General features: G+C 42.1%; 1 protein-coding gene across 1 annotated transcript; it reads right to left on the reverse strand.

Annotated features, from left to right (window-relative positions):
* Nucleotides 1-1,910: 1,910 nt before the first annotated feature.
* On the reverse strand, nucleotides 1,911-19,011 carry LOC118941219 (gap junction beta-4 protein). Its single transcript, XM_036953654.2, has 3 exons — nucleotides 18,894-19,011; nucleotides 7,892-8,347; nucleotides 1,911-3,494 (listed from the first exon to the last, which is right to left on the reverse strand). Exons 2-3 carry the CDS (start codon nucleotides 8,279-8,281, stop codon nucleotides 3,069-3,071), a joined length of 816 nt encoding a protein of 271 aa, XP_036809549.2. The 5' UTR covers nucleotides 8,282-8,347; nucleotides 18,894-19,011; the 3' UTR covers nucleotides 1,911-3,068.
* Nucleotides 19,012-20,429: the final 1,418 nt, after the last annotated feature.

Genomic DNA, 20,429 nt, shown 5'->3' on the forward strand with positions numbered 1-20,429 from the left:
ACCTGAAAGGCCTCTAAGCAAGGAAGAAGCCACTACCCAAAACCACCTTTAAAAAGCCAGACTGCGGTTTGCAACTGCACATGGGGACAAAGATCGTACTTTTTGGAGAAACAGCCTATGGTCTGATTAAACAAAAATATAACTGTTTGGCCATAATGACCCTCGTTATGTTTGGAGGAAAAAGGGGGAGGCTTGCAAGCCGAAGAACACCATCCCAACCGTGAAGCACAGGGCTGGCAGCCTCATGTTGTGGGGGTGCTTTGCTGCAGGAGGGACTGGTGCACTTCACAAAAAAGATGGCTTCATGAGGGAGGAAAATTATGTGGATATATTGATGGCAACATCTCAAGACATCAGTCAGGAAGTTAAAGCTTGGTCACAAATGAGTCTTCCAAATGGATAATGACCCCAAGCATACTTCCAAAGTTGTGGCAAAATGGCTTAAGTACAACAAAGTCAAAGTATTGGAGCGGCCATCACAAAGCCCTGACCTCAATCATATAGAAAATGTGTGGGCAGAACTGAAAAAGCATGTGCGAGCAAGGAGGCCAACAAACCTTACTCAATTACACCAGCTCTGTCAGGAGGAATGGGCCAAAATTCACCCAATTTATTGTGGAAAGCTTGTGGAAGGCTACCTGAAACGTTTGACCCAAGTTAAACTATTTAAAGGCAATGCTGCCAAATACTAATTATGTGTATGTAAACTTCTGACCCACTGGGAATGTGATGAAATAAATAAAAACAGAAATAGATCATTCTCTCTACCATTTCACATTCTTAAAATAAAGTGCTGAACCTTTTAACTAGGATTAAATGTCAGGAATTGTGAAAAACTGAGTTTTAATGTATTTGGCTAAGGTGTATGTAAATTTCCGACTTCAACTGTAGGTAGTTGGATGGGCTATTTACAGATGGACTGTGCACTGCAGTGATCGGTAAGCTGCTCAGACAGCTGACGCTTAAAGTTAGTGATATTAGTCTCCAACTTCAGTAATTTTTGCAATTTGTTAGTCATTGGCAGCAGAGAACTGGAAGGAAAGGCGGCCAAAAAGGTGTTGACTTTGGAGATGACCAGTGAAATATACCTGCTGGAGCGAGTGCTACGGGTGGGTGTTGCTATGGTGACCAGTGAAATATACCTGCTGGAGCGAGTGCTACGGGTGGGTGTTGCTATGGTGACCAGTGAAATATACCTGCAGGAGCGAGTGCTACGGGTGGGTGTTGCTATGGTGACCAGTGAAATATACCTGCTGGAGCGCGTGCTACGGGTGGGTGTTGCTATGGTGACCAGTGAGCTGAGATAAGGCGGAGCTTTACCTAGCAAAGACCTATAGATGACCTGGAGCCAGTGGGTTTGGAGACGAATATGTAGCGAGGACCAGCCAACGAGAGCATACAGGTCACAGTGGTGGGTAGCACATGGGGCTTTGATGACAAAACGGATGGAGCTGTGATAGACTGCATCCAATTTGCTGAGTAGAGTGTTAGAGGCTATTTTGTAATTGACGTGGCCAAAGTCAAGGATTGGTAGGATAGTCAGTTTTACGAGGATATGTTTGGCTGCGTGAGTGAAGGAGGCTTTGTTGCGAAATAGGAAGCCAATTCTATATTTAATTTTTGATTGGAGATGCTTAATAAGAGTCTGGAAGGAGAGTTTACAGTCTAGCCAGACACCCAGGTATTTGTGGTTGTCCACGTATTCTAAGTCAAAACAATCCAGAGTAGTGATGCTAGTCAGACGGGCGGGTGCGGGCAGCGATCGGTTGAAGAGCATGCACTTCCTATTGTTTGTGTCACATCACACACATGCAATCAATTAAGGCCAATCAGAAATCAGTGAATAGGTCTCTCTTTATGCAGTGTTGTGTTGTGAGTTTTGTCCAATATTTTATTTATTATAAAAAAAATTTAATCCCAGCCCCCGTACCCGCAGAAGGCCTTTTTCCTTCTGGTAGGCTGTCATTGTAAATACGAATTTGTCCTTTAACTGACTTGCCTAGTTAAATAAAGGTTCAATAAAAGTGAATGTCAATCATTAGTGAAAGCATGCATAGTTCAGTGACAATTCTGTTAAAGTCCACCCTACGACATATGCTATCTCCTGACCTTAGACTTTATAATCCACCCTACGACATATGCTATCTCCTGACTTTAGACCTTATAGTCCACCCTACGACATATGCTATCTCCTGACTTTATAATCCACCCTACGACATATGCTATCTCCTGACCTTAGACTTTATAATCCACCCTACGACATATGCTATCTCCTGACTTTAGACCTTATAGTCCACCCTACGACATATGCTATCTCCTGACTTTATAATCCACCCTACAACATATGCTATCTCCTGACTTTAGACCTTATAGTCCACCCTACGACATATGCTATCTCCTGACTTTAGACCTTATAGTCCACCCTACGACATATGCTATCTCCTGACTTTATAATCCACCCTACGACATATGCTATCTCCTGACTTTAGACCTTATAGTCCACCCTACAACATATGCTATCTCCTGACTTTATAATCCACCCTACGACATATGCTATCTCCTGACTTTAGACCTTATAGTCCACCCTACGACATATGCTATCTCCTGACTTTAGACCTTATAGTCCACCCTACGACATATGCTATCTCCTGACTTTAGACCTTATAGTCCACCCTACGACATATGCTATCTCCTGACTTTAGACATTATAGTCCACCCTACGACATATGCTATCTCCTGACTTTATAATCCACCCTACAACATATGCTATCTCCTGACTTTAGACCTTATAGTCCACCCTACGACATATGCTATCTCCTGACTTTAGACCTTATAGTCCACCCTACGACATATGCTATCTCCTGACCTTAGACTTTATAATCCACCCTACGACATATGCTATCTCCTGATTTTAGACCTTATAGTCCACCCTACGACATATGCTATCTCCTGACTTTATAATCCACCCTACGACATATGCTATCTCCTGACCTTAGACGGTCAAACTCCTCCCACTCCCATTTCACCCCCCCCCCCCCCATTCCAGCTTCACCGCGTCATGTGACCTATTATTTCTTCTTCTCTGACGGCGCCGCCTCCGTCATGACATTACAGAGGTTCTGAATGGAGGCTGTGTTGGTGGGGTCCTCCCTGACAGACAACTTGGATCTCGTAGACTTGGATCTCGACCTCCGCGCCGTCAACGACGTCGTCTCATGACTCTCTACCACCTTCTTCCTGACGAGCTTCTGGATCCTCTTGTAGATGAGGTAGACCATCTCACAGATACAAATGAGGATGCAGACGGCTGAGGAGACCACCATGAAGATGGTGAAAATCTTTTTCTCGGTGGGACGGGAGATGTAGCAGTCGACGGTGTTGGGGCAGGGCTCCAGGGAGCACTTGGAGAGACGAGGCATGTCATATCCCTCGTAGACGTAGTAGAGGATGTAGAGGAAGCCGGCGTCGAAGCCCGCCTTGAAGATCAGACTCGCCTACGGGGAGGATTAGAGATAAATAAAGAATCGTCATTAAAACATCTTTAAAGAGACCACACAGGAAATATGGGTGTCCGGTTGACTAGTTAAAATAGTTTAATTCAGATCAAATCATTGAGAGGAGTTAAATTCCATTCGACTCATGTTGTAATAACCAGAAGTAGAGATTGAGTAGAATTAGATATTGAGAAAATAGTATTTTTGTCATTTCACTTTTATTTAACCAGGTAGGCCAGTTGAGAACAAGTTCTCATTTACAACTGCGACCTGGCCAAGATAAAGCAAAGCAGTGTGACACAAACAACAACACAGAGTTAAACATGGATTAACATGGAATAAACAATAAACAAGTCAATGACACAGAAGAAAAAAATATATAGAAGAGACCAGACAGGAAATACAGGTTACAGCAATTATTTTTAGTTTCATTTAGTTGTATTCTCAAGCATTTCGCTACACCCACAATAACATCTGCTAAATATGTGTATGTGACCAATACAATTTGATTTGATTTAGCAGGAGTTGCCATTTGACTCCTAAAATACTGTAGGCAGTGAAACGCCCTTTTTATTCTCAGTGTTAAAGTAGCCTGTCATTTTGATAGTTTGTGCTGCATTAAAATAGGTTGTGGTAAAGTCTCCAGTCATGTAGAATGACATGTTAGCCCGTGTGTGCTTGTCCTCTCCTTGTTTCCTCTTCACTACATTTGAGGCCTGTCGGTGCATTGGTCGTAGGCTACCATTGAGCTTTAAATAGAACCTATACATTGACTCATATTGTAGGTACATCATTTATGTTTCTCTCTTTCTCTCTCTCACTTTCTCTTTCAATCTCTGTCTCTTTCTTTCTCTGTCTCTCTCTTTATCTTTCTTTCTCTGTATCTCTCTTTATCTTTCATTCTCTGTATCTCTTTATCTTTCATTCTCTGCCTCTTTCTTTCTCTGTCTCTCTCTTTCTCTGTCTCTCTCTTTCTCTTTCATTCTCTGTCTCTCTCTTTGTTTTTCATTCTCTGTCTCTTTCTTTTTCTGTCTCTCTCTTTGTCTTTCATTCTCTGCCTCATTCTTTCTCTGTCTCTCTTTCGCATTCTGTCTCTGTCTCTCTCTTCCTCTTTCATTCTCTGTCTCTTTCTTTTTCTGTTTCTCTCTTTGTCTTTCATTCTCTGCCTCTTTCTTTCTCTGTCTCTCTCTTTCTCTTTCATTCTCTGTCTCTCTCTTTCTCTTTCATTCTCTGTCTCTTTCTTTCTCTTTCATTCTCTGTCTCTTTCTTTTTCTGTCTCTCTCTTTGTCTTTCATTCTCTGTCTCTTTCTTTTTCTGTCTCTCTCTTTGTCTTTCATTCTCTGTCTCTCTCTTTCTCTGTCTCTCTCTTCCTCATTCTGTCTCTGTCTCTCTCTTCCTCTTTCATACTCTGTCTCTTTCTTTTTCTGTCTCTCTCTGTCTTTCATTCTCTGTCTCTTTCTTTCTCTTTCATTCTCTGTCTCTTTCTTTTTCTGTCTCTCTCTTTCTCTTTCATTCTCTGTCTCTTTCTTTCTCTTTCATTCTGTCTCTTTCTTTTTCTGTCTCTCTCTTTGTCTTTCATTCTCTGTCTCTTTCTTTTTCTGTCTCTCTCTGTCTCTTTCTTTTTCTATCTCTCTCTTTCTCTTTCATTCTCTGTCTCTTTCTTTTTTTGTCTCTCTCTGTCTCTTTCTTTTTCTGTCTCTCTCTTTCTCTTTCATTCTCTGTCTCTTTCTTTTTCTGTCTCTCTTTTTCTCTTTCATTCTGTCTCTTTCTTTCTCTTTCATTCTCTGTCTCTTTCTTTTTCTCTCTCTCTCTTTGTCTTTCATTCTCTGTCTCTTTCTTTCTCTGTCTCTCTCTTTGTCTTTCATTCTCTGTCTCTTTCTTTCTCTGTCTCTCTCTTTCTCTTTCATTCTCTGTCTCTTTCTTTTTCTGTCTCTCTCTTTGTCTTTCATTCTCTGTCTCTTTCTTTTTCTGTCTCTCTCTGTCTTTCATTCTCTGTCTCTTTCTTTCTCTGTCTCTCTCTTTCTCTTTCATTCTCTGTCTCTTTCTTGTTCTGTCTCTCTCTTTCTCTTTCTGTCTCTCTCTTTGTCTTTCATTCTCTGTCTCTTTCTTTTTCTGTCTCTCTCTGTCTCTTTCTTTTTCTGTCTCTCTCTTTCTCTTTCATTCTCTGTCTCTTTCTTTTTCTGTCTCTCTCTTTCTCTTTCATTCTGTCTCTTTCTTTCTCTTTCATTCTCTGTCTCTTTCTTTTTCTGTCTCTCTCTTTCTCTTTCATTCTCTGTCTCTGTCTTTCTCTTTCATTCTCTGTCTCTTTCTTTTTCTGTCTCTCTCTTTGTCTTTCATTCTCTGTCTCTTTCTTTTTCTGTCTCTCTCTTTCTCATTCTGTCTCTGTCTCTCTCTTCCTCTTTCATACTCTGTCTCTTTCTTTTTCTGTCTCTCTCTGTCTTTCATTCTCTGTCTCTTTCTTTCTCTTTCATTCTCTGTCTCTTTATTTTTCTGTCTCTCTCTTTGTCTTTCATTCTCTGTCTCTCTCGTTCTCTTTCATTCTCTGCCTCTTTCTTTCTCTCTCTCTCTTTCTCATTCTGTCTCTCTCTCTTTAGTTCTCTGCCTCTCTTTCTCTAGTTCTCTATCTCTCTTTCTCTTTCATTCTCTGCCTCTCTTTCTCTTTATTTCTCTGTGTCTCTCCCTTTCTCATTCTTTCTCTGTCTCTATCTTTAAAAAAAGGACATTCTACTCCTAAATGAATGGAAATTAAATTATGTTGACACCTGAAATATTATTTTCCCTTTTAAAAGCATTATAACCTGTAGCCCAATGCAGCACAGTGGCTTTAAATAAACAGGCTGAAGGGTTTCCCCTCACTGAAAACATGTCCGTTTTAAAGCTAATGTCCTGCAATTATACACATTTTGCCATGGGACTGATAGACATTTTAAAGTTTTTAAGCTAATTACCTAAAATTCTACACATTTTGCCATGGGACTGAGAGACAATTTAAAGTTTTAAAGCGAATTACCTGAAATTATACACATTTTGCCATGGGACTGAGAGACAATTTAAAGTTTTAAAGCGAATTACCTAAAATTCTACACATTTTGCCATGGGACTGAGAGATAATTTAAAGTTTTAAAGCTAATTACCTAAAATTATACACATTTTGCCATGTCTTGTGCTGTGTTCTTATGCTATCTGAGTGACTGAAACATGATTTTTTTTTAAATCTATGGGGGCCTCATGCTATGACATTTATTTAATTTTAATGCTCAGGAACACCAGTCGGATTGTTTAAAGTTTGCCTGCCGGCTGTCAATATCTTTTGTGTTCACACAGCAAAGACCGTCAGCCACTCAGCCTTGTTAAAATACTCCACACCAGAAGGTGGCAGTAGCGTTGTTTGGCAATGCATATCCATGCCTATTGCTTGTGGTCTAGAGTCCAATGTTAGCTAGCTAGATAGTTAGCTGCACTAATGTTGCTATTTTGTAGAATGACCTTGTTGTTACTAGCCAGATGACCACAGCTAGATAACCACCTAGAAAGATGATGATGCAATATTTGATTCACTCTCCACAATCCCATACTGCCTGTGCCAGCCTATAGCCAAATGTTTAGCTAGCTAACATTAGCAAATTCGCAAGCTGGCACATAATAGCTAGCTAGCTAACATTAGGAAATTCGCAAGCTGGCACGTAATAGCTAGCTAGCTAAGGACCATGCACGGGTTCTGCAGCTAACTCACAGGTACCATTCAGCAGTCTATTGGCAATGAGATTCTCGTTGAGTTTCATGCTTAAGATTCTTCTTCTTCCCTGTCTAGTTTTTACTTTTGTCATTGTTCGTTTTCGAAGATGATCTCATTTTAAAAAGATATATAGGTCCATTATATTTTCTACAAACGTTATATATGGTTTTAAGTCGTTTAAGTTTACACTGAAAATATTTTACCATATCGAAAATTATAAAGACATAAATTAATAAATAAATAATATGATTTATAATTAATATCAATGTTTTAATCATATTTTTTTGGCGTGGCGGCAACGATTTAGCAGCGGCGACCCACCTCTCCTTAGTGAATATAGGGGAAACACCTCTCTTGTTGTGTACAGTATGTTGGTGTTGTCTGGTGTTGTGGTGGTGTGTACAGTATGTTGGTGTTGTCTGGTGTTGTGGTGTTGTGTACAGTATGTTAGTGTTGTCTGGTGTTGTGTACAGTATGTTAGTGTTGTGGTGTTGTGTACAGTCTGTTAGTGTTGTCTGGTGTTGTGGTGTCGTGTACAGTATGTTGGTGTTGTGGTGTTGTGTTGTGTACAGTATGCTAGTGTTGTCTGGTGTTGTGGTGTCGTGTACAGTATGTTAGTGTTGTCTGGTGTTGTGTTGTGTACAGTATGCTAGTATCTCACCAGATAGGTCCACCACAGGCCTCCTCTCTTCTTCCCTGGATTAGCGTACAAATGCGACCCTTCATGCATTGCGGAGTACTTGGAATCCTTCTCCTCACGCAACGTGACGTGCGCCACAACCATCAGAGATGGACAGGTGACGAAGATGAGCTGCAGTGCCCACAGGCGGATGTGTGAGATGGGGAAGATGTGGTCGTAGCAGACATTGACGCAGCCTGGCTGGGCCGTGTTACAGACAAAGTCCTTACTCTCGTCTACCCAGACGCGCTGAGCGGCCACCACAAACACCAAGAAGCGGAACACGAAGACCATGGAGAGCCAGACGCGTCCGAACACCGTGGAGTATTTATTCACCCCACTGAGGAGGGACTGCAGCCCACCCCAGTTCATCTTGGAAGAGGAGGAGGAGGAGGAGGAGTAAGAGGTGGAGGGATGTGGGGGGGCGACAACCAGTCACTGAAAATCAGAAAACAGAATGGACAGGGTTTCATGGTTTATTATTGTCATGCTGCAAGGTCTCTTCTTCTTTATATCTCACAGAAATAACAGTAAATACTCAACAGACTAGAGTGTGTGATGCTGTGCAAGACTCTCACTAACACTGTCTCTGATGTCATCATTAGGCGCACACAGCACAGCCCACCGAACAGCATGGGAGCATCATTTACCCACAACCCAACCTCCCCCCAGCTGATCACTTTTCCCTCTGATTTAGTTTTTTATTATCCCTCATGACAACCAGAAGAAAACGTATTATATTTAACATAAATCCATTTAGTAGGATATTTGACTTTACGTTAGCTCATATTACAATGGCCTATCATCGTACAATATAATATGAATTGTAGGACGTATAGTATTCTACGTTTTGATTGTTTAAGTATGATATATTACGGTCAATTGCTTTAGTATCACTGTATATGCTATGTTAGAGTAAGGGTTAGGGCTAGGTTTAGGGGAGGGTTAGCTAACATGCTAAATAGTTGCAAAGTAGCTAAAAAGTAGTAAGTATTTTGTAAATTTGCTGATTAGCTAAAATACTTAAGTTACTCATGATGAGATTCAAATATGCAACCTTTGCCTTAGAGGGATGCCCTTTATCTACTTCCTCATAGTCAGATGAACTTGTAGATGCCATTGTTATGGTGTCTGTGTCCAGTATGAAGGAAGTTAGAGGTAGTTTTGTGAGCCAATGCTAACTAACGTTAGCACAATGACTGTGAAGTCATGCTAATAGGTACCCATAGACTTAGTAGATACCCATAAATGGTGTTCGAATACCCACACTAATATACCGTATACTATATACAGTGGCAAGAAAAAGTATGTGAACCCTTTGGAATTACCTGGATTTCTGCATAACTTGGTCTTGGCTAGGGGGCAGTATTTTCATTTTTGGAAAAATAACGTTCCCGTAGTAAACGGGATATTTTGTCAGGACAAGATGCTAGAATATGCATATAATTGACAGCTTAGGATAGAAAACACTCTAAAGTTTCCAAAACTGTAAAGATATTGTCTGTGAGTATAATATAAGTGATGTTGCAGGCGAAAGCCTGAGAAAAATCCAATCCGGAAGTGCCTCATGTTTTGAAAGCGCTGCGTTCCAATGATTCCCTATTGAGCTGTGAATGGGCTATCAACCAGATTACTTTTTCTCCGTATTCCCCAAGGTGTCTACAGCATTGTGACGTAGTTTTACGCATTTATGTTGAAGAATAAGCGGCTACATTGCGCAACTGGTCACCTGATGGCTCCCGGAGTGATTCTCGAGTAAAGTACAGAGAAAGCCATTATTCCAATCGGTCCTACTGAAAAACCAATTGTCCCGGTGGATATATTATCGAACAGATATTTGAAAAACACCTTGAGGATTGATTATAAACAACGTTTGCCATGTTTCTGTCGACATTATGGAGCTAATTTGGAATATTTTTCAGTGATTTCGTGACTGCAATTTCCGGGTGATTTCTCAGCCAAACGTGAAGAACAAACAGGAGCTATTTCACCTGCAAAAATAATATTTTTTGAAAAAAGGAACATTGGCTATCTAACTGGGAGTCTCGTGAGTGAAAACATCCGAAGCTCATCAAAGGTAAACAATTTAATTTGATTGCTTTTCTGATTTCCGTGACCAAGTTACCTGCTGCTAGCTGGACCAAATGCTATGCTAGGCTATCGATAAACTTACACAAATGCTTGTCTAACTTAGGCTGTAAAGCATATTTTGAAAATCTGAGATGACAGGGTGATTAACAAAAGGCTAAGCTGTGTCTCAATATATTTCACTTGTGATTTTCATGAATAGGAATATTTTCTAGGAATATTTATGTCCGTTGCGTTATGCTAATTAGTGTCAGTCGATTATTACGCTCTCTCATGCGGGATGGGGAGTCATTAGAGGTTAATGACTGATCTTCATCTAAGTCACAGCAATATACAAACACAGTCAGCTTAAACTAATAACACACAAGCAATTATACATTTTCATGTCTTTATTGAACACACCGTGTTCATTCACAGTTTAGGGTGGTAAAGATATGTGAACTTGGATTTAACCAATTGACCTTTGGCAGCAAGAACCACAACCAAACATGTTCTTGCGGATCAGACCTGCACAACATTCAAGAGGAATTTTGGACCATTCATCTTTACGAAACTGTTTCAGTTCAGCAATATTCTTAGGATGTCTGCTGTGAACTTGTATGAAAATGCTCTTGAGGTCCTGTCACAGCATTTCAAATCGGGTTGAGGTCGGGACTCTGATTGGGCCACGCAAAAGACGTATTTTCTTCTGTTGAAGCCATTATGTCGTTGATTTACTTCTGTGTTTTGGGTCGTTGTCCTGTTGCATCACCTAACTTCTTTTTTTGAGCTTTAATTGGCAGACAGATAGCCTTACATTCTCCTGCAAAATGTCATGATAAACTTGGGAAATCATTTTTCCGTCGATGATAGCAAGCTGTCCAGGCCCTGAGGCAGCAAAGCAGCCCCAAACCATGATGCTCCCTCCACCGTACTTTACAGTTGGGAGGTTTTGATGTTGGTGTGCTGTGCCTTTATTTCTCCACACAGTATTGTCTGTTCCTTCCAAACAACTCAACTGTAGTTTCATCTGTCCACAGTATATTTTGCCAGTAGCGCTGTGGAACATCCAGGTGCACTTTTGCGAACTTCAGATGTGGAGCAATGTTTTTTTTTGGACAGCAGTAGCTTCTTCCGTGGTGTCCTCCCAGGTTTCCCTCAAATCAGGGATTGATTTAGACCTGGGACATCAATTAATGATCAGGTAGAACAGAAAATCAGCAGTACTCCAGACCTCATAGGGTCAAAGTTGAGTACTCGTGCCCTATGTAGTGCTCTACTTTTCCCAGGTCCAATATGTAGGGGATAGAGCACAATTTGGGACTCATTACACATCATTACAGTTTAAAAAAAATGGAACTAGGCAAGTACGTTAAGAACATATTCTTATTTTCAATGGCGGCCTACCCCAGCCAAACCCTCCCCTAACCCGGACGACGCTGGGCCAATTGTGAGTCGCCCTATAGGATTCCCGATCATGGCCAGTTGTGATACAGCCCAGGATCAAACCGGGGTCTGTAGTGACTCGTCTAGCACGGAGATGCAGTGCCTTAGACCGCTGCGCCACTCGTGTGTGAGTCATCCTCTGGACGCACCCTACTCTGTTAGACGGATGTGTGGTGTGGTGTGTGTGTGTGTGTGTGTGTGCTCAGCCAGCCATAGTCATTCCTTTATGCCATCTGCTCTCTGTTCATCAAAGGGCGGTTAGTGAGGTCGGGGAGGGTCATTTGATTGAGGAATACAAAGATGAAGCCAAATATACCATGGGAACTGGACCTGAGCCACACACATAACCATATACCATGGGAACCTGACTGGGACTGACTGAGACAGAGAGGGAGGGGAAGGAAGTCTAACTGTGCCAAAATAACAACAACCTGTAGATTCAATTGTCTGAAAGAGCAAAAAGGGCAAGTAGAGAGAAACTGTTACACAGTTTGTCAGAGGAGTGTGTGTTTGTGTGCATTTGTGTGTGCAAATGTGCTTGCTTGTGAGTGTTTGTGTGTGTGTGTGGGTGTGCCCTTCTACTTAAAAGTGAAAATGCAATGCTGCTTTCAGTCTGAGTATGAAATCCATCCTGTCCCTGTAGTTTTCTTGGACAACTTGTTTCCACATCGGGTGGCTTTCATACTCAGACTGAAAGCACCATTGCATTTTCACTTTTAAATTCTCTAGGGTAGGGGGCAGCATTGGGAATTTTGGATGAAAAGCGTGCCCAAATTAAACTGCCTGCTACTCAGCCAAAAAAACTAGAATGTGCATGTAATTAGTAGACGTGGATAGAAAACACTCTAAAGTTTCCAAAACTGTTTGAATGATGTCTGTGAGTATAACAGAACTTATATGGCAGGCAAAAACCTGAGAAAAAATCCAACCAGGAGGGGGACATCTGAGGTTTGTAGTTTTTCTACTCTTGGCCTATCAAATACACAGTGTCTATGGGGTCATATTGCACTTCCTAAGGCTTCCACTATATGTCAACAGTCTTCAGAACCTTGTTTGCTGCTTCTACTGTAAAGTGGGGGCAAATGAGAGGGGAATGAGTCAGAGGTCTTCCAGAGATCCACGAGCTCAGTCTCGCTCGTTCACGTGAGAGTGAGCTGTTCCATTGCTTTTCTACAGACAAAGGAATTCTCCGGTTGGAACATTATTGAAGATTTATGTTAAAAACATCCTAAAGATTGATTCTATACATCGTTTGATATGTTTCTACGGACTGTAACATAACTTTTTGGACTTTTCGTCTGCACCTAGTGATCGCGCCTCATGAATTTTGATTACTGGGCTAAACGCGCTAACAAAAAGAAGGTATTTGGAAATAAATGATGGACATTATTGAACAAAACAATAATTTATTGTGCAACTGGCATTCCTGGGAGTGCATTCTGATGAAGATCATCAAAGGTAAGTGAATAGTTAAAATGCTATTTCTGACTTCTGTTGACTGCACAACATGGTGGATATCTGTTTGGGTTGTTTTGGTCTCTGAGCGCCATACTCAGATTATTGCATGGTGTGCTTTTTCCATAAAGTTGTTTGGAAATCTGATACAGCGGTTGCATTAAGGAGAAGTGGATCTAAAATTCCTTGCATAAAAGGTGTATCTTTTAGCAATAATTATTATAAGTATTTCTGTAAATTGATGTGGCTCTCTGCAAAATCACCGGATGTTTTGGAATTACTGAACATAACGCACCAATGTAAACTCAGATTTTTGGATATAAATATGAACTTTACCGAACAAAACATACATGTATTGTGTAACATGAAGTGCTATGAGTGTCATCTGATGAAGATCATCAAAGGTTAGTGATTAATTTTATCTATATTTCTGCTTTTTTGTGACTCCTCTCTTTGGCTGGAAAAATGGCTGTGTTTTATTGTGACCAGGTGCTGACATAATCGTTTGTGGTTCTTTCGCTGTAAATCCTATTTGAAATCGGACACTGTGGTGGAAATAACAACAAGAATACCTTTACAACGGTATAAAATACATGTATGTTTGAGGAATTTTAATTATGAGATTTCTGTTGTTTTGAATTTGGCGCCCTGCACTTTCAGTGGCTGTTGTCATATCATCCCGTTAACGGGATTGCAGCCCAAAGTTAACAAACCTCCAAACGAGTTTCAGTGCCACACAACACTCCTTCCCTGACCTCCAACTGCTCTTAAATGCTAGTAAAACTAAATGCATGCTCTTCAACCGATCGCTGCCTGCACCTGCCCGCCCGACTAGCATCACTACTCTGGACGGCTCTGAAATAGAATATGTGGACAACTACAAATACCTAGGTGTCTTTTTAGACTGTAAACTCTCCTTCCAGACTCACATTAAGCATCTTCAATCCAATCTTAAATTTAAAATCGGCTTCATATTTCGCAAACAAAGCCTCCTTCACTCATGCCGCTAAACATACCCTCGTAAAACTGACCATCCTACCGATCCTTGACTTCGGCGATGTCGTTTACAAAATAGCCTCCAACACTCTACTCAGCAATTTGGATGTAGTCTGTCACAGTGCCATCCGTTTTGTCACCAAAGCCCCATATGCTACCCACCACTGCGACCTGTATGCTCTCGTTGGCTGGCCCTCGCTACATATTCGTCGCCAAACCCACTGGCTCCAGGTCATCGATAAGTCTTTGCTAGGTAAAGCCCCGCCTTATCTCAGCTCACTGGTCACCATAGCAACATCCACCTGTAGCACGCGCTCCATCAGGTATATTTCACTGGTCATCCCCAAAGCCAACACCTCCTTTGGCCGCGTTTCCTTTCAGTTCTCTGCTGCCAATGACTGGAACAAATTGCAAAAATCACTGAAGCTGGAGACTCATACCTCTATAACTTTAAGTATCACCTGTCAGAGCAGCTTACCGATCGCTGCACCTGTACACAGCCAATCTGTAAATAGCCCATCCAACTATCTCATCCCCATATTATATTTTTCTTCTCTTTTTCACCCCAGTATCTCTAGTTGCACATCATCATCTGCACATCGATCACTCCAGTGTTAATGCTAAATTGTAATTATTTTGCCAGCATGGCCTATTTATTGCCTTAACTCCCTAATATTACCTCATTTGCACACACTGTATATATTGTTTCTATTGTGTTATTGACTGTATGGTTTGTTTATTCCATGTGTATCTCTGTGTTGTTTTTGTCGCACTACTTTGCTTTATCTTGGCCAGGTTGCAGTTGTAAATGAGAACTTGTTGTCAACTGGCCTACCTCGTTAAATAAAGGTGAAATAAATAATACATATATATACAATTGAAGTTGGAGGTTTACCTCATAGCCAAATACATTTAAACTCAGTTTTTCACAATTCCTGACATTTAATCCTAGTAAAAATTCCCTGTCTTAGGTCAGATAGGATCACAACTTTATTTTAAGAATGTGAAATGTCAGAATAATAGTAGAGAGAATGATTTATTTCAGCTATTATTTCTTTCATCACATTCCCAGAGGGTCAGGAGTTTACATACACTCAATTAGTATTTGATAGCATTGCCTTTAAATTGTTTAACTTGGGTCAAACATTTTGGGTAGCCTTCCACAAGCTTCCTACAATAAGTCCTCCTGACAGAGCTGGTGTAAATGAGTCAGGTTTGTAGGCCTCCTTGCTCGCAAAATGCTTTTTCAGTTCTGCCCATAAATTTTCTATAGGATTGAGGACAGGGCTTTGTGATGGCCACTCTAATACCTTAACTTTGTTGTACTTAAGCCATTTTTCTAGAACTTTGGAAGTATGCTTGGGGTCATTGTCCATTTGGAAGACCCCTTTGCGTCCAAGCTTTAACTTTCTGACTGATGTCTTAAGACGTTGCTTCATTATATCCACATAATTTTCCTGCCTCGTGATGTCATCTATTTTGTGAAGTGCACCAGTCCCTCCTGCAGCAAAGCACCCCCACAACATGATGCTGCCACCCCCGTGCTTCATGGTTGGGAGGGTGTTCTTTGGCTTGCAAGCCTCCCCCTTTTTCCTCCAAACATAACAGTGGTCATTATGACTAAACAGTTATATTTTTGTTTCATCAGACCAGAGGACATTTCTCCAAAAAGTACAATCTTTTATGCCGTAGTCTGGCTTTTTTATGGCGGTTTTGGAGAAGTGGCTTATTCCTTGCTGAGCGGCCTTTCAGGTTATGTCGACCTGTTTCATCCAGCATCTTCACAAGGTCCTTTGATGTTGTTCTGGGATTGATTTGCACTTTTCGCAACAAAGTACGTTCATCTCTAGGAGACAGAATGCGTCTCCTTCCTGAGTGGTATGATGGCTGTGTGGTCCCATGTTGTTTATACTTGTGCACTATTGTTTGTAGAGACGCACGTGGTACCTTGAGGCATTTGGAAATTGCTCCCAAGGATGAACCAGACTTGTGGAGGTCTACAATTCTTCTTGGCTGATTTATTCTGATTTTCCCATGATCTCAAGCAAATAGGCACTGGGTTTGAAGGTAGGCCTTGAAATACATCCACAGGTACACCTCCAACTGACTCAAATTATGTCAATTAGCCTATCAGATGCTTCTAAAGCCATGACATCATTTTCTGGTATTTTCCAAGCTGTTTAAAGGCATATTCAACTTAGTGTATGTAAACTTCTGACCCACTGGAATTGTGATACAGTGAATTATAAGTGAAATAATCTGTCTGTAAACAATTGTTGGAAAAATTACTTGTGTCATGCACAAAGTAGCTGTCCTAACCGACTTGACAAAACTATAGTTTGTAAACAAGACATTTTTGGAGTGGTTGAAAAACTAGTTTCAATGACTCCAACCTAAGTGTATGTAATCTTCCGACTTCAACTGTATATATATAATTCATTACAGTTATGCACAAACATCTAGTACCATTGTGTAATGCTGAATGCTGATTGGTTAAAACCACATTCAAGCCGGTGTCTTTTCCACAAGTTACCACCGGCTTGTGGAATAGACACCGGAATAGACATCTGACTGCTCAATCCACTGTCTCATCAGCCCAGCCAGGCAATTTATCAATCCACTGTCTCATCAGCCCAGCCAGGCAATTTATAAACTCCACTGTCTCATAAGCCCAGCCAGGCAATTTATAAACTCCACTGTCTCATCAGCCCAGCCAGGCAATTTATAAACTACACTGTCTCATCAGCCCAGCCAGGCAATTTATCAATCCACTGTCTCATCAGCCCAGCCAGGCAATTTATCAATCCACTGTCTCATCAGCCCAGCCAGGCAATTTATCAATCCACTGTCTCATCAGCCCAGCCAGGCAAGTTATCAATCCACTGTCTCATCAGCCCAGCCAGGCAATTTATGAATCCACTGTCTCATCAGCCCAGCCAGGCAATTTATCAATCCACTGTCTCATCAGCTCAGCCAGGCAATTTATCAATCCACTGTCTCATCAGCCCAGCCAGGCAATTTATAAACGCCACTGTCTCATCAGCCCAGCCAGGCAATTTATAAACGCCATTGTCTCATCAGCCCAGCCAGGCAATTTATCAATCCACTGTCTCATCAGCCCAGCCAGGCAATTTATAAACTCCACTGTCTCATCAGCCCAGCCAGGCAATTTATCAATCCACTGTCTCATCAGCCCAGCCAGGCAATTTATAAACTCCACTATAAAAAGCATCTAGACATTATCTCACATTTCCTTTAGACTAACATTTCGTTTTTGGAGATTTGTGTAAACCTTGCTGTCGGTCTCTCTGACATTTTGCAAATTTGTTCTCCAACTGTCCCAATAGTAATGATTGAGTCGAGACGAGACTGACAGGCAGGCAGCTTTTCTTAGCCAGTCGAAATCATGAATCGGCAGGCATCATTTTTATGGATATATACTAAGAAATGTCAATTGAAAAATGGTAAAATGAAATGAAGTGTTATCTAGTTTGATCTAGTGGGAGAATGTCAGTTATGTGTGTGTCATGATTCCATTTACATGTTAGGTATTTAACTGAGTTAAACTGACTAATGGAACAGCCACCCCTCCAATATGCATGCCTTCCTCATCAGATAATGGAACAGCCACCCCTCCAATATGCCTGACGTCCTCGTCAGATAATGGAACAGACACAACAGATAATGGGACAGACACATCAGATAATGGGACAGAAACCCCTCCAATATGCCTGACTTCCTCATCAGATAATGGCACAGCCACCCCTCCAATATGCGTGACATCCTCATCAGATAATGGAACAGCCACCCCTCCAATATACCTGACTTCCTCATCAGATAATGGAACAGCCACCCCTCCAATATACCTGACTTCCTCATCAGATAATGGGACACCCCTCCAATATACCTGGCTTCCTCATCAGATAATGGAACAGACAGCCCTCCAATATGTCTGACTTCCTCATCAGATAATGGAACACCCCTCCAATATGCCTGACTTCCTCATCAGATAATGAGACAGACAGCCCTCCGATATGCATGGATAGTTAGACCAGGCTCTATAACGTGTTAGGGCCCATATAGAACTTGGTTGGTGATGCAACAATGGGACAGAACTTCCTACAGTTCCCTGTGAAATGACCTGCTGTAAACCAGCAAAACAGAGAAGCTAATTTAACACCTACAGTTCCCTGTGAAATGGCCTGCTGTAAACCAGCAAAACAGAGCAGCTAATTTAACAGATGTTTTTATAGATTAGCATTCAGGACATTGTGCGACAGGTTTCCTGTCCAACAGACAATCGGGAATACTAAAGATCCACATGCTGCCCTTGGTTCCCATCTTGTCTGTCTGCATGGAAGGATGTGCTTATTGTTCACACATAGCTCTTACTGTATATCTGTGTCTGTCCTATTGGTTGAGCTAGCTAGCTCTCTCTCATACCTTTGTTACTGCACCAAGCCACACTTTGGTAGTCCCATGAGTCAACAAACTATTTACATCAGCTTTGTGTGTGTGTGTGTGTGTGTGCACTACTACCCTATAGTGGTCTAAAGTAGTGCACTACTACCCTATAGACCCTGGTCTAAAGTAGTGCACTACTACCCTATAGACCCTGGTCTAAAGTAGTGCACTACTACCCTATAGACCCTGGTCTAAAGTAGTGCCCTATGTAGAGGATAGGGTTTAAGATGTAGCCAGTATCTTGACCTAACCTTCAGTAGGTCGTCCCCTCCCTAGTCTGTCGTGTTCTCTCACCAGACTGCTGGTGTCTCCCCCCCCCCCTCCCTAGCTTGTAGCTCCTCACTAGCTTGTAGCTCCTCACTAGCTTGTAGCTCCTCACTAGCTTGTAGCTCCTCACTAGCTTGTAGCTCCTCACTAGCTTGTAGCTCCTCACTATGGTTCAACGAATCATCCTTACAAACGTTAAAAATCAAAGACACAAATTAACTAAAATAATAATAATAATAATAATAATAATAATAATAATAATAATAATAATAATAATAACGTGTCTTACCTGGTTGAGAGGAACAGACGAATGGGTCAAATAGATGTGCTTTTAATGCAAAGACGAGAAGCTCACTATGTGGTTGTCGGCTCTGACTGATTGGAAGGAAGCAGAGTTCCACCTGGTTGGATGGGGGGGGGAGTGGCTAGGATGTACAGACGAATAGAAGAGGGAAGAGAGGTAAGGTGTCACACACACACATGCAAACACACACACACTCACGCACACACACACACACACACACACACACACACTCACACACGCAAACACACACACACACTCACACACACTCACACACGCAAACACACACACACACTCACACACACAAACACAAGCAAACACACACACACACGCAAACACACATGCAAACGCACACGTGCAAACACACACACGCACACAGCTCTGCCACCCCCCCACTAGACCGGTTTGTCAACCTCTTGTTGAAAGCACAGACAGACATATTACAAGGAATTAAGAGGGAGAGAGGAAGTGAGGGAGGGAGGGAGGGAGGGATAGCATACCGTCAGAGAGGAGGAGGAGGAGGAGGAGGGAGTAGCATACCATCAGAGAGAGAGGAGGAGGAGGAGGAGGGTGTAGCATACCATCAGAGAGAGAGGAGGAGGAGGAGGAGGAGGGAGTAGCATACCATCAGAGAGAGAGGAGGAGGAGGAGGAGGAGGAGGAGGAGGAGGAGGAGGGAGTAGCATACCATCAGAGAGAGAGGAGGAGGAGGAGGAGGGAGTAGCATACCATCAGAGAGAGAGGAGGGGGAGGAGGAGGAGGAGGAGGGAGTAGCATACCATCAAAGAGAGAGGAGGAGGAGGAGGTAGTAGCATACCATCAGAGAGAGGAGGAGGAGGAGGGTGAGGAGGAGGAGGAGGAGGGAGTAGCATACCATCAGAGAGAGAGAAGGAGGAGGAGGAGGGAGTAGCATACCATCAGAGAGAGAGGAGGAGGAGGAGGGAGTAGCATACCATCAGAGAGAGAGAAGGAGGAGGAGGAGAGAGTAGCATACCATCAGAGATAGAGGAGGAGGAGGAGGAGGGAGTAGCATACCATCAGAGAGAGAGGAGGAGGAGGAGGAGGGAGGAGCATACCATCAGAGAGAGAGGAGGAGGAGGATGAGGGAGTAGCATACCATCAGAGAGAGAGTAGTACTGTCTCAGAGGTTGACCACTAGAGGATGGTAGTGCAGACTACTATGGGCACGCTTTCATCACATCAAACATCTCCAATCCAAAATCAAATCTAGATTCGGCTTCCTGTTTCACAACAAAGCCTCCTTCACTCACTCCGCTAAACTTACCCTAGTAAAACTGACTATCCTACCGATCATCGACTTCGGAGATGTCATCTACAAAATAACTTCTAATACTCTACTCAGCAAATTGGATGCAGTTTATCACAGTGCCATATGGTTTGTTACCAAAGCGCCTTATACCACCCACCACTGCGAACTGTATGCTCTAGTCGGCTGGCCCTCGCTAAATATTCATACATATTCGTCGCCAGACCCACTGGCTCCAGGTCATCTACAAGTTTATGC

The sequence above is a fragment of the Oncorhynchus mykiss genome, chromosome 18 (assembly GCF_057628025.1).
Source record: "Oncorhynchus mykiss isolate SJ-2025 chromosome 18, ASM5762802v1, whole genome shotgun sequence".
Classification (NCBI taxonomy): domain Eukaryota; kingdom Metazoa; phylum Chordata; class Actinopteri; order Salmoniformes; family Salmonidae; genus Oncorhynchus; species Oncorhynchus mykiss.